Here is a 12,612-nt window from a genome sequence, read left to right on the forward strand (position 1 = left end):
GGAGGTGTCAAGATGCTTTTGTGGGCTTCAAATGATCATTCACTTAGAAGTGCCTTGAAGAGCGAGAGGATAGATTAACTCCACCTGAAGGAAGATGGGAAGTAGAATGGATCTTCTTTAATGAGAACAAATTGAATCAAGCAGAAGAAGATTGAAGAAGAGTGACGCAGTATTCCCACTATATTGATTGAATTTGGCGGTCTGCCCGGGTATATTACCAGCTCTCAGAATGAAGGCACTCAGGCAGCGACACTGATTTCTTACTCTAAAACTGGTTAAAGGCATTTCTGGTTAATGCAGTTTATTAACAACAGCCAAATGCATTTTTTAATTAAACCTGAATGGGTTTTGTCATTTATTTGATTCATGTAGTTATGTAGTTTCTGGCCACACCAGCATAATAATAACAACAAATAACAAAAACAGTTAACAGAACCAGTGGCTTTAATAAGTTTTCAGTTTTATTTTGATCAATTTTGCATTTCAATTAAAGGAAAACTGAAAGTACTCATTTCTGATTTTATACAACCTCAAACCAAATATTTTTAGAACTGAGCTATAATAACCGTGGTAATACAGTGTGACTGTATCATAGTTAAACACCACCGGGCCCGTCAGCTCTTTTCTGTATAACTTTGCTTTTTTGGCTGCTGATGCTTTCAAGTGGGTCCAATTGCAACACGTTGGAAAGCCGAGATTTGTGTCACAGTGCCACAGCAGACACAATCAAAAAATAGCAATAAAAAACAAAACTCAAGCCTTGTTGTGCTGATCAATGTAATACCAGTAAAATACCAGTAAAAACAATCTAGATGAAAAGGCAAAAATCTGAACAATACAACCCATTAAAATAAATCATTCCTTTACTAAGTTTCCACACTGCTGCTACATTGTCTAAAGTGGTTGTAATAATCTTCCTTTGCAAATGAACAACTCTGATGTTACAACATCAAGGCTGAGCTCATCGATTCAGCTTTTAATTTTAAAACCTGAGCTTCTGTGTCACGCAAAAATACTCAGCTCTAAAATGAAGTGATAATAGAAAATTATTAGAATTAAAAAAATAAAAATAAAACTATGTACTGTTTAAGTGTTTTGTTTAAACCTTCAAGGGTTAAATTCACTGGAGGCAGCTGTCAGCACAATAATAATAATAGGCAATACATCAGTAATAATAGATGTTTATTCTACTAGTGTAACTGGTTTTTTAGTACAGTTTTGTCCAAATGGCTGACATCTGATTATTTACTTAAAAAAAACTCTTTATAACATCCTTTCTATCTGGACTAAGGTTACATTCACACTACAGATTTTCATGCTTAATTCCCATGTTGTTGCTCATATTATGATTTAAATACGACCAGACTCTAGTTTAAATCCTCTATAGCCCTATATGATATGTGTCTGATTTAGGACCACATGTAAAAGTGGCCTGGGTCTGATTTGGAATTAAAAAAAATAATAAATCTGATTTGTGCCATCCAGACCGATTTAAAAGAAAAAAAAAAAAATCAGATATGGGTCACATATGGAGGGAAAAAAAAGCTAGATTTGAGTCGCTTTTGCCTGTGAACATAGCCGAAGGGCACATTCGCATCAGGATAGTCTGGGGGCTCAGTTTGATTGGGTGATGAATTCCAAATAATTTCACACCTTTGGTTTGGATTGTTTTCACTCTGGACTTTACTCAAGCGGACCGTACTGCCTGGACAACATAATCCACTTACAACTGCTTAGTAGGGGGGATGTTCCCTGAAAGACGGCTGGCTGAGAATGGATTAGAAACTCTGGCTCATTGATTGGCCAGGACCGAAAACGGCTCGTTCACTGCAAGTTAACAATGAAACAACAATAAATTTATGCAGTCTTGAGGTTTCTGTTTTTACTTTAGTGTTCAAAGCTAAAACGGTTTTAACAATAATCTGTCCAGAATGAGCAGCAGGAGAAGCAGCTATGACTTGTTCTACGTCACCTCCTGTCTGTGGTTCATTGTGGATGGTTTGTTTGATTTGACTCTGCAGAAGAACTGCACCATGGTTCACAAGTAAACCAAGATCCCTGCTTTTCAAGTGAACCAGAGTTTATTGCTCCACACCAGAGTCTGAATGAGCATTCACACTCCTCCAAACGAACCGTGCCATCTGTGGACCGGGGTTCATTTAAAGCAGACCAGACAGCGCCAGTGTGAATGCTCCGTAAAGGCCCATTTGTGCTTTACACTAAAGACGAATAAGGATCATTTTGTCTGTCTTCTGCGTCCTTTATGTGCGCAGTTTGGTCCGTTATCGTGGCCCTTGCAGATGCATACTCTGACGTAGCACTTGGAGTAGAACTAACAGAAACTGCGGGGGCAGTGTTGAGCAATATAGATGATGTGTGACCCACAAACAAAGAAGAAGCCACAATGTATGTACTAGCTTCACAGAACACCATTACTGTGCTGCCTCTTTTTACGTCTCTTTCTCAGAATGGACATTATCATGATCTCCTCCATTATTGTCATGTTTGCTGTTGTTGAAAGTGACTTTGGAACTCGGGGGTGAACTCTGAACTCTGCACTGCCCTCTGGTGGATGTAGTAGAAGTATGAGAGTAGTGACATTTGAAACGTACCTAATTGTGTACGTAAAGGAGCATAAATGGGCCTTAAGTCTCCATAAAGCATCAAAGTATAGTCTGTTTTTTATTTTTATTTTCCCGGCTGTATAAGAGGTCCCACCGTTAAGTTGTTTACAGTTGTATATTTACCAATGCTAAAGAGAAAAATCAACCAAACATTTTCTTTCATTGGAATGGAGTAAATTTATAATTTGGGTTTGTGTTTCTAGGGTTGTTTTTGTTTATTATACTTAGTGATAAAAGGTTAATACTAAACAGTCCAATGTTTTGTCTTCAAATCTAGTTTTTCGATCTAGTTGAAATACAAAGTGATTTCACTCTGTCCTTCATGTTCGCCTTGAACATTTATCTGCAACTTTACTTTTCAGTATTATAGTAATAATCCAAGCTTTTATAAGGGAACATTTTTATTTTTCAGCATTTCAGTCAATGTTTTGAACCTGCAAAGGTGTTCAGCAGAGACTTAAAGAAGTTTTTATCTTGACATTCCAACAGAATATTAAAAGATTGTGTGTTAAAATATTCCTTTTTGTGGGTGTGCTAGCCTTGGATATATTTAATGGCTCACTGTCGATCATCAGACATCACTATCTGCTCACGGTTTGCTCTTCGTTTCACTGTGAGGAAATGAAAAGATGAAATCTGTTTAAAAGTGAATATAGTTTCTCTGCAGGGAGTAAGCTGCCATGGTAAGAATGTGCCACATTAAATCAGTTTAGTTCCACAACACGCCAAAGTAAATAGGAAATGGTCAATAGATTTTATTCTGCAATGGCTACTGAGAATCTGGCCAGATTAAATCTCTGTCTTATTTATTTTACTTTAGACAAAACAAATGGAGAGCACTCATGGGCTGATACATAAATGGAGGGGCTCATTTATGGATGTATGGGTGGCTTGGCAGTCAGACTGATGCACTTGTAAGTGCACAGACTTTGGACCAAAAGCAGGGAAAGTAAATGGAGGGAAGATGGAGGGAGAGCAGACTGATTGATGGATGAATGAGTACATTAACAGATGGAGAGTTGGCTGGCAAGCTGCATGACAAGGCAGGTGCTGATTGATGCTTTGTGTTTGCGTGCAAGACAGGAAATGAATCTCTTTTGGTGCGTTAGTGATTGTGTGTTTTTTCCGTGCACATGCAGTACATGTATGGGCCTGAACCAGCTTAACTGATTAGGAGTTTGGAAACTTGAAAGTTTGGTAATACATTTTCTCAAACTATCAAACAGTGGAGCAAAGCCTCTGCCAACGATTTCACCACATTTCTAATTTACTCCCAGTCAGATGACATTACATGAGGTAAAAATCATATAAGTAAAATAGATAAAACACTATTAAAACAGCCCAACATCCCAAACATAAAACAACAAAAAACCAGTTACAGCTACTCATTTAAAACAAAAAAAAAATACTAAGATCAGCATCTTACATGGTGTTAAATTCCAAATGGAAGAGATGAGTTTTAAAAGTGGACCATGTTACTACGGTGTCTCTTAATGGACTAACAACTTTCTGTGTGAAGTGAGAACCCTCTGAGGTTTAAAACTTCAGTTCTGGCTTTGTTTGATAGGAGCTAGAGCTCTGTTTGGGATAGGCAACACCTCAAAAGTCAGAGGAAGACAGGACACATGGACATAATTTTGAGCAGTTGCTTGAATGCAGTCAGTGCTGCACCTGAGGCCACTGGATCCACTCACAGATGAAAACATGTCTGGAAGAATTTTGACCACAGATGGCCGCTGTCTTAGCGTCTTAGAAAGAGCTGGTCTAGGACCCACTGAGACCGAATGTGCTGAATCTTTTTGTAATCATTGACACCGGATGTCTCGTCTTGTTAAAGATGTTTTACATCACCTATACACACATCAGTAAAGGATCAACAACCCCCACAGCGTTGTTGTGATACTGTAATTATCTTTCCCTAAAGCAAGAAGGCAGAAAATTGCACCTCATTCAAAGTCTATTTCCACATAATAAAAAAAGATGGTGTTTGTTATTTTCATGTTTTTGAGCACCTGTCAGTGAGACAGAGTCAAACAGACACACATCACAACCATTTAAATCCATTACAGAACCATTTAGATTGCACTTCACAGACTGGAGAGAGGCAGTGGGCTGTTTCACGCTAGTAATATGAGCTTTCATCAACACGCATTAGCATAAACCACCATCCAAAATCTTCTGAACAGCATCAGCTTCCAGGACACGTAAACAACACTTAGAGGTTATATTACCTTCTTAAAAAGTCTTATTTATCAATTCATCTACATTTGAAGTGTGAGCTTCACCATGAGAAGGAAAAAAAGATGAGTATGTGGATGTGGCAGCATGTATGAATTCGTTTCTTGTGGATTGCAGGTCTGTAGACTGTAGTACAGCAAACTAATGCAGCTCTTGAGCTCCTCTGTCTTAATGAGACCCTTCAGAGACTGACAGCCTTGTTACCTCACACTCTTCTGTCTTACTTTAAAGCACTTTTCCACTGGTCAGTATAAAAAACCCATTAACATCTCTCTAACCTCTAACATCTGGCTTTTGAGTGCAATTGGAAAACGTTTAATCGTCATTTAGCCCAGCATCCAAAGACTCTGCAGTAGTTATGGGTTTTGTTGTGTTTTTTTTGTAAACTGACTCGACTAAGCACTGATGAGAATGCCACACCTGGATGCACATGCTAATTTTTACCAAATCTGCTGAGTGGCTTTAGCTTACGTTTAACCTGCTTTAATTGACTCTTTTCTGACATTTGCAGTTTCTGTCAAACAATCTATATATATATATATATTTTTTTTTCCTTCAAAGTCCGTTTCTATCTGTGTTTCTATCTATTTTGTTGTAGCCAAATTCTTGACATAATTCCATTAATCTGTTGTTATGCTACTGTCTGGTGAGGATTTCTTTAAGTTTTAACTGTTTTTGTTACAGTCGTCCGTGTTATTTTAACCTGACATGAGAAAATGATGTTACCATCTGAGTCCTGTTTATAAAACTCTTACTGGCTCAGCCACTGAACACAAAAGCAGACCTCCAGAATCACCGAAAACAAACGTCTCTTTTTACCTTCTGTTATTTATTTCCCAGGTTTTTCACATCCTCTTTACCTCTGAATACATTTGGGTATATCATTGATCAGTTTAATTGCATTCTTTATAGTTTCCCTTAATAGGATTTAACCTTTTAATCTTAGAAATGAGGCTAACCAAATGTGGTTTTAACAGCTGCACAAACTTGGATTTGATGATTTGTGAGTTTTTTTTTATGATTCATCAACTTAAAGACTGAGTGAGTGAGTGAATGCAGCATCCAAACTCAGCCCTTCCCTCCCATGCTCACTAAATCTGTGTGTGTTCAGGAACAAAAAGATGAGATGCAGAATGAAACCGTACACAATGGAAATAAAATGAACTTACCAAATGCTTTTTAGTGGTGCAGACAAAGAGATGCAGATAAATGCATCCACACAACCCGAGGGGAAGGCCCTGCTTTGTCAAATCTCATTCCTTAATCTCTTCATAAAGAGATTTTAACTGATCATTGCGTTTTATGTAGTTATTACACCAATGCTGCACTGGGTGATGCGTTGGCATCCGGAAGACGTCCCAAATACAGAAAAATAAAAAGTAAATAAAAGAAGATGTGAGCTTAAAAGTGGAAAGGGAAGGCGTGGAGTAGGTGGTTGAGAATAAATACATCTGAGCTACTTTCTTCATTCTAAACTACTTGATTCCATCTTGCTGTTTTGAGTGGATTCAGAAAACCTGCAGGACATGAATAAATGGATGAAGTGTAGCAGATAACATAATAAACCTGGCTAGAAAAATCTCTGAAAATGAGCAGAAAGTGCCCTGAAAAGATGCACAGTGAGGTAAGAGATCCTCTTTTTGTGGTTTGTGATCATTTCTGCACACAATAATTCACTGGCAGTGGAGTGACAGTAAATCTCCCACAGCAGCACAGCAAATGATATTTCACTGTAACAGCCAAAATTAAACCATATTTTTTTTTTACCACACAGACCTTGAAAATGATTTGCTCTTGTCAATAAGTTTTCCTCATTCATGTAAGTTTTTCTGCAAATATTTAGTGTTCCAGACATTTGATACCACTGATATGAGAAGCTTCGAGTGTTTCCTCAGTATTTTTCCACTTTAATGCAGCATCCGCTTCATTATCATTTCTCTGGATTCGTGTGCTGGATTGAAGATAAAATCAGTTTTGGTTGGAATTTAGGATTCTCCCATACGTTGAGGATCCTAAAAGATCATAAACACTTCCTGCTTTAAAAAGTAAACTACTTCCAAATTCTGTTTTCCAAACAAAATACTACTCTACACTAATGTCAGGGCTGGGATGTAAAGTAAGCGTGCTGGTAATCTGGGAGCTTATCTGTTATTTTAATTTAATGTGACCAGAAGATTAAAAAAGAAAAGAATTTCCCTTCAGAAAGATTGCTTCTCATCTGGTGAAACACCTATAGGAGCTCCTCCAACACAGGCGCCCTGAGATCCTTTAAAAATATTTGTTTTCATCTTCAGTAGTTAAAGAAATACACAGATATTACCCTCCATAACCAGAATGCATAAGTTTTAATGTGTCAGGCTGACAGAACCAAAGATAATTATGAGAAACTGAAAATAAATGGAGTTGAAATTAAAATGAAATTCACAACCACAGCAGCACTTCAGCAATATTTCATAACACACCCACCAGGCTTCATGTCTCCACAGGGAACCTGTTCCAACACCTCTTAAAACTTTCATCCTCATCTCTGATCCTCCTCTCTGAGACTTTTTCTAACGTAGAATCCAACCATTTTTGGGGTTCTGAAGAGCTTGTATTTTTCCATAATTTGAGTACTCTAAGGTCATATTTTGATAGACTTGGTAGCTCTGTGTGATCCCCCAGAAGGCAGTCTTGGTAATTTGGGTTTCATAATACCCCGTCTTTTTCTGGCCAGTTAACTAGCTGAGTTCAGTGGGCAGATATTTTCTTGGCCCACTTGGCCCCAGCGTGGCATGGTTTAAGAACCACAGCCTACCTGAGTACTGTTGCTGACCATGTCTATCTCTTTATGACCACAGTGTAGCATCTTCAGGATAATGCACCATGTCACAAAGTTTAAATCATCTCCACCTACTTTCTAAAACATGACAATGAGTCCACTGGACTCCAACGACCTCCACAGTCACCAGATCTCAATCCAACAGAGCAGCTTTGGGATGTGGTGGAACGGGAGATTCTCATCATGGATGCAGCAGCTGTGTCATGCTGTCATGTCAATATGGAGCAAAACCTTTAAGAAATATTTCCAACACCTTGTTCGATCTATGAAACCACCCCAGTGCCAGCAAGGTGGACCTGATAAATAGTGATGATGATGCAAACATTTAAGACATAGAAAGAACTTCACTCCCATACATGCTTTAACTGGCGAGTAACATCCACAACAACCCAGAAAATGTCAGTAATATAAGAAGACCTCCTGACTTTGAGTATCATGAGACACGTCCTGATCCCAGCAGAATGCCATTTACAAAGAAACTGGAGATTGCAGACTTGTTATTATCACAGAGGTATTATGTCTTCTGTTATCAACTCTGCATCTGTGACTATTTAACCTTTTTACATTATCATTTAGATTTTAAGTTGTATTTATTTGTTAATTACATAAACGCTGAAATAAAGACACACTACAGCTTGGCTGCTAGCTGTCACTTTCTTTGTAGATGTACAAACTCCAGCACCCACATGTAAATTTCACACATGGACACAAGCATGGACGCTTCCTCTCTGATGACTTTAAGGTTGGTTGTTATGTTTCGCCATAATATATTCATCTCTCTCTGTGCCTGTCTTTGCGAACCCCCCCAAGTTCCCTACAGGCATGTTAGTCAAACACAAATAAGAATCTCCTTGACGATGAGACACAAAGCATCTGCTCCGATATCAGAGGTGATTCCACAGAAGTCACAGAGATGTGGTTGAAGATAAATAAGCTTTTCATCCATTCATCCCGATGAGGGCTCAAAATGAGGAGCCGACTTGTCTTTTTACATGTTTGCGAATAGAAAATAACTTAAGAAGATTTTCAGTCATGTTGAGAAAGATTTAAAATTCATCGTATTTCTGGTTGATTTAAAATTGTGGCTGAAATTTTTCTTGGCTAATGTTTGTTATTATTATTTTATAGGTCAGTGAAATTGCCCCTGAAATAGACCTAAGTGCCATTAAAGTGCACTCAAAAGCCCTCTGGGGGAGTTATTTTCTTGGTGTGTCGTGTGCTGGCACCGTCCCGTCTTCACTCTTTGGTGTCCTGCAAATTAGGACAGCCATGAAAGTTGCGTAAAGTTTGATGAGGACGAATGGGGACGGCGACATGTGAGCACATCAGGGAGTGGATAAGCAATATGGGAACAGAGAGGAAGTGTGCTGCCAAGATATTGTAGATTAAGATCATCAAGGCTTCAGCAGAAGGTTTAGATGCCAGCCTGCAGTCTGCCAAGAACTTTGAGGCAAAGTTGAAGAATGAATAATTCACTTTGGTTCTCTTGTGTCTGTTCTCCATCCACTCTCTTTTTTTATGTCCTTTCTGTCTGTTTCTGCAGATCACACTTCAGTTGGAGGACTAGGGGACAGTTTTTATGAGTACTTGCTGAAGGCGTGGATCATGTCCGACAAGACCGACACAGAAGCTCGCAAGACCTATGATGATGCCATCGAGGTAAAGTGCCATCCGGACCTCTGAAGCAACAGTTGAGAAATGCAAATCAGTTTCATTTTCATTCACTCGATGTGTGTAGATGAATCACGTCCCCTGCTAGATATGCAGGATGTAGGAAATAAAAGGCAGCCAGAGACTAATCACAGCTGTAACTGTAAATGTCGTCAGTAATCCTTTTTATGAAGTGTCTGCTGCCAGGATTTTGTAAGAAAGGAAGAGATGCTTCTTTGTTATTTTTTAAATAAAGACTGGATTCAGCAGATGGTAAATTTACAGAGTCTGTAGATGATGAAGGTGTCTGTGGATCATTAAGACGTCAGATGGAGCAGAGCAGATCCTGCAGAGCAAAGATCTGGCTGCATTTTTTAATGTTTGACCCTCCTCATCCTCACATACCTGCACTCGGTATCAGTAACCTGCTCTCAGTATGTCACCCTCCTCATGTACTTTAAACATCCTAATTTTCCCACAATTATTAATGTATATTAGCAACTTTCATACAAATATGCACTAAAAACATTTTTACTGAAAAAACATGTCTTTATTTCAGCTTTCAAACCAAAATAAAATTAAAATTCTCCATTAAATGCATAAATGCTTTGTTTCCACAATCGTGGGCTGTCTCTCTTTAGGCCATCGAACGCCACCTCATACGCAAATCCAACAGTGGCCTGACGTTCATCGGTGAGTGGAAGAACGGCCACCTGGAGAGGAAGATGGGTCACCTGGCCTGCTTTGCCGGCGGTATGTTTGCGTTGGGTGCCGACGGCTCGCCGGACGACAAGGCCGGACACTATTTGCAGCTCGGAGCCGAGATCGCACACACCTGCCACGAGTCCTACGACAGGACAGGTGAGGACAGCGAGGGCTGCAAACACAAACACTGTGACACAGACTTGGGATGCCCCAGTATTGTTGCAGCAAACTATGCTAAATCATCAAGAGGAACAAAAACGGCTCATTATGATAAAAACAAGTACTTGCTGTTTATTAGCAATGTAAGACATCAAGACAACTTGGCAGCAAATAAACCAACAGGTTATAAAACAAATATCAGTTTATGATACATTAATGTTTGTAAAAGACACTTTTTCTTCAGCTTTTCTAGTAATATTTGCACCCGCAGCATCAGGCCAGTGTTAGTCATGCAGCGAATGGATTTTACTACCTGGTAAGTCGTCTTGCTGTTGCGTTCTGGGCTTTCAGTGATTTCTGCTAACTTCTTTTCCTGTGAAAGAACAGTAGCAAAACCACAACAGCAGCCATCCAAACCCAATTAGATTTTTGAATCAGTGTTGCTGACAGTTCAGCTGACACTTGCGAAGGCATCTTAACTTCCTGTCAGTGATCTTTGCCGAGTGTGTTTGTGATATTTTATCTGTGATGACATGAAATCAGCTTGTTGGCAGCTTTGTTACTGACTGACCACCATGCAGTACAGTAACAAAGTCCACAGAGCCTCCACTGCTGGTCGGAGAAAGATGAGAAATTTACAAAAGTCAGGACTGAAGTGCAAGTTTTGTAGGAACTGTTGGCCACAGCTGGGAGGATGTTTGAGAAAATCTTAAAAGCCACCAAAGCATATAGAGACCAATATGTTACTGGAGGGGATATTACTGCTTATCTAAATTCAGATATGATAGACCAATATGAGCTAAGATTTTATTTATTTAAATGGTGTCGCATCAGAACTGCTCTGACTCGGTCAGATTGCGCTTAGCTGTGGCTGCAACACATGTAGCTGCACAAGCATGCAGAGCCATAGATTTCACATTAACCTTTTAACTGCCTGCTCCACTGTTCAGAAAAGGACTTTTTCAAAGACTGTAGTGGATCTTATTTAAGATGAGAGGAAATAAATCTGCCTGAGGCTTTTCTGCCACTTGGTTTCAGTACGTAATGCCAAAAGTAAAAGTTTATCTCATTAACACTTCAGGTTTTGACCATTTCACTCTTACTACATCAACTGTTATCGCAACCATTTGTTATAAAACATTGATTCGTAGTATTAATTAATTTACTTGGTTTCCCATGTGGATATAAAAACATGCAGCTTGTATGTTTTACACATAATGTTGGCTAGTACCAATACCAGAATTTATTTTACTTACTCAACCCTGGTTTACTTGTAGTTTGGTTTCATGTCACTGTGGACTGATCTGCAGAAAGTTTACAGTGGAAAGAAAAAAAAGTCTTCTGGAGGAAAATTTAGTGTTCAGATTAAAAGAAGATGGATGCATTTGGCAACAACGATCTGTGACAAGATGATTCATTCAGCCCCAAGAGCAAAGATCCAAAACTTCGTATGATGCAGATTTGGAGCGTTTAGTTTTAAATATCAGCTGAACAGCCAAAACTTTGACTGAAGCTTTGGACTTTCGTCCCAGACAGGGATAAACATTTATCTTGATTGATCGTTTGTGGACTTTGCTTAAAAAGTCAGTTCAGGAAATCAAATTCAGCCAAACAGATTTTTATCCAGTCAGAATTCTTCAGGCGGGGGCAAATGTTTTGATGCAGTCTTGATTTTATAAAAATCAAAACAGATTAACCTCTCAAAACCGTGCATATGTTTAGCCTGAAACAGGTTTTTATGGATAAGACTTGTTGCGGACGCTTGCTGATGTAGCGGAACAGTTTGTTGCAGCATCATCTGCTACTGGAGTCAGTATGGCTTCAAAGATAAATTCCATTTTCAACTGGTCACAGATTAGTGTTTACAGAATGTACAGCCATGATCGTAGCCTGGAATGGTATACATCATTCAGATCTCAATAATCTTAGCTTTCCAGTGGTGTATATTATGTAGGTACTAGGGTAGGGAGATTGAGTAAAATACAGATTTGTTTATCACGGCCCCCCCACAGGACGTCTACAATGAATGCTGCTCTGTAATTCTGCCCCAGACATGTTCAAACCCTTCAGAGAAATCCTGAACAGGCTGAAGTGATCATGAGATGTGTATGTTCTGAAGCAGCTTTGCAGTCTAATGAAAATGCCGTTGACTTTTTATTATTCATGTTTTAGCCGTGGTTGCTATCTAGCTGCTGTATTCATTCCATTTGTTTTGCTTGTTGGGTTGACAGCCTGTGACACAAGCTGTCAACCCTTTCCGCCTACCCAATCACCAACACATCCACCGTCTGTCTTAATCATGGTAGTTTTATTTCAGACGGCTCGATTGGTTGGTCAGATTTTCCTGAAGCATAAATATTATCAGCCGTTGAACAGAGACCGACTGGGACCAGTAGGTTTGAGCAAAGAAACACC

At 39.1% G+C, this 12,612-nt stretch overlaps 1 protein-coding gene across 3 annotated transcripts in view; it reads left to right on the forward strand.

Annotated features, from left to right (window-relative positions):
- man1a2 (mannosidase, alpha, class 1A, member 2) overlaps positions 1-12,612 on the forward strand; it is a 127,114-nt gene that overhangs the window by 101,341 nt on the left and 13,161 nt on the right. For all 3 annotated transcript variants that reach the window (XM_042001643.1, XM_042001645.1, XM_042001644.1), the window contains exons 10-11: positions 9,227-9,342; positions 9,975-10,194. In XM_042001643.1, coding sequence (XP_041857577.1) covers positions 9,227-9,342; positions 9,975-10,194 — 336 coding nt within the window. The remainder of the gene's footprint in view (positions 1-9,226; positions 9,343-9,974; positions 10,195-12,612) is intronic.

This window comes from Melanotaenia boesemani, chromosome 12 (assembly GCF_017639745.1).
Source record: "Melanotaenia boesemani isolate fMelBoe1 chromosome 12, fMelBoe1.pri, whole genome shotgun sequence".
Taxonomy (NCBI): Eukaryota; Metazoa; Chordata; class Actinopteri; order Atheriniformes; family Melanotaeniidae; genus Melanotaenia; species Melanotaenia boesemani.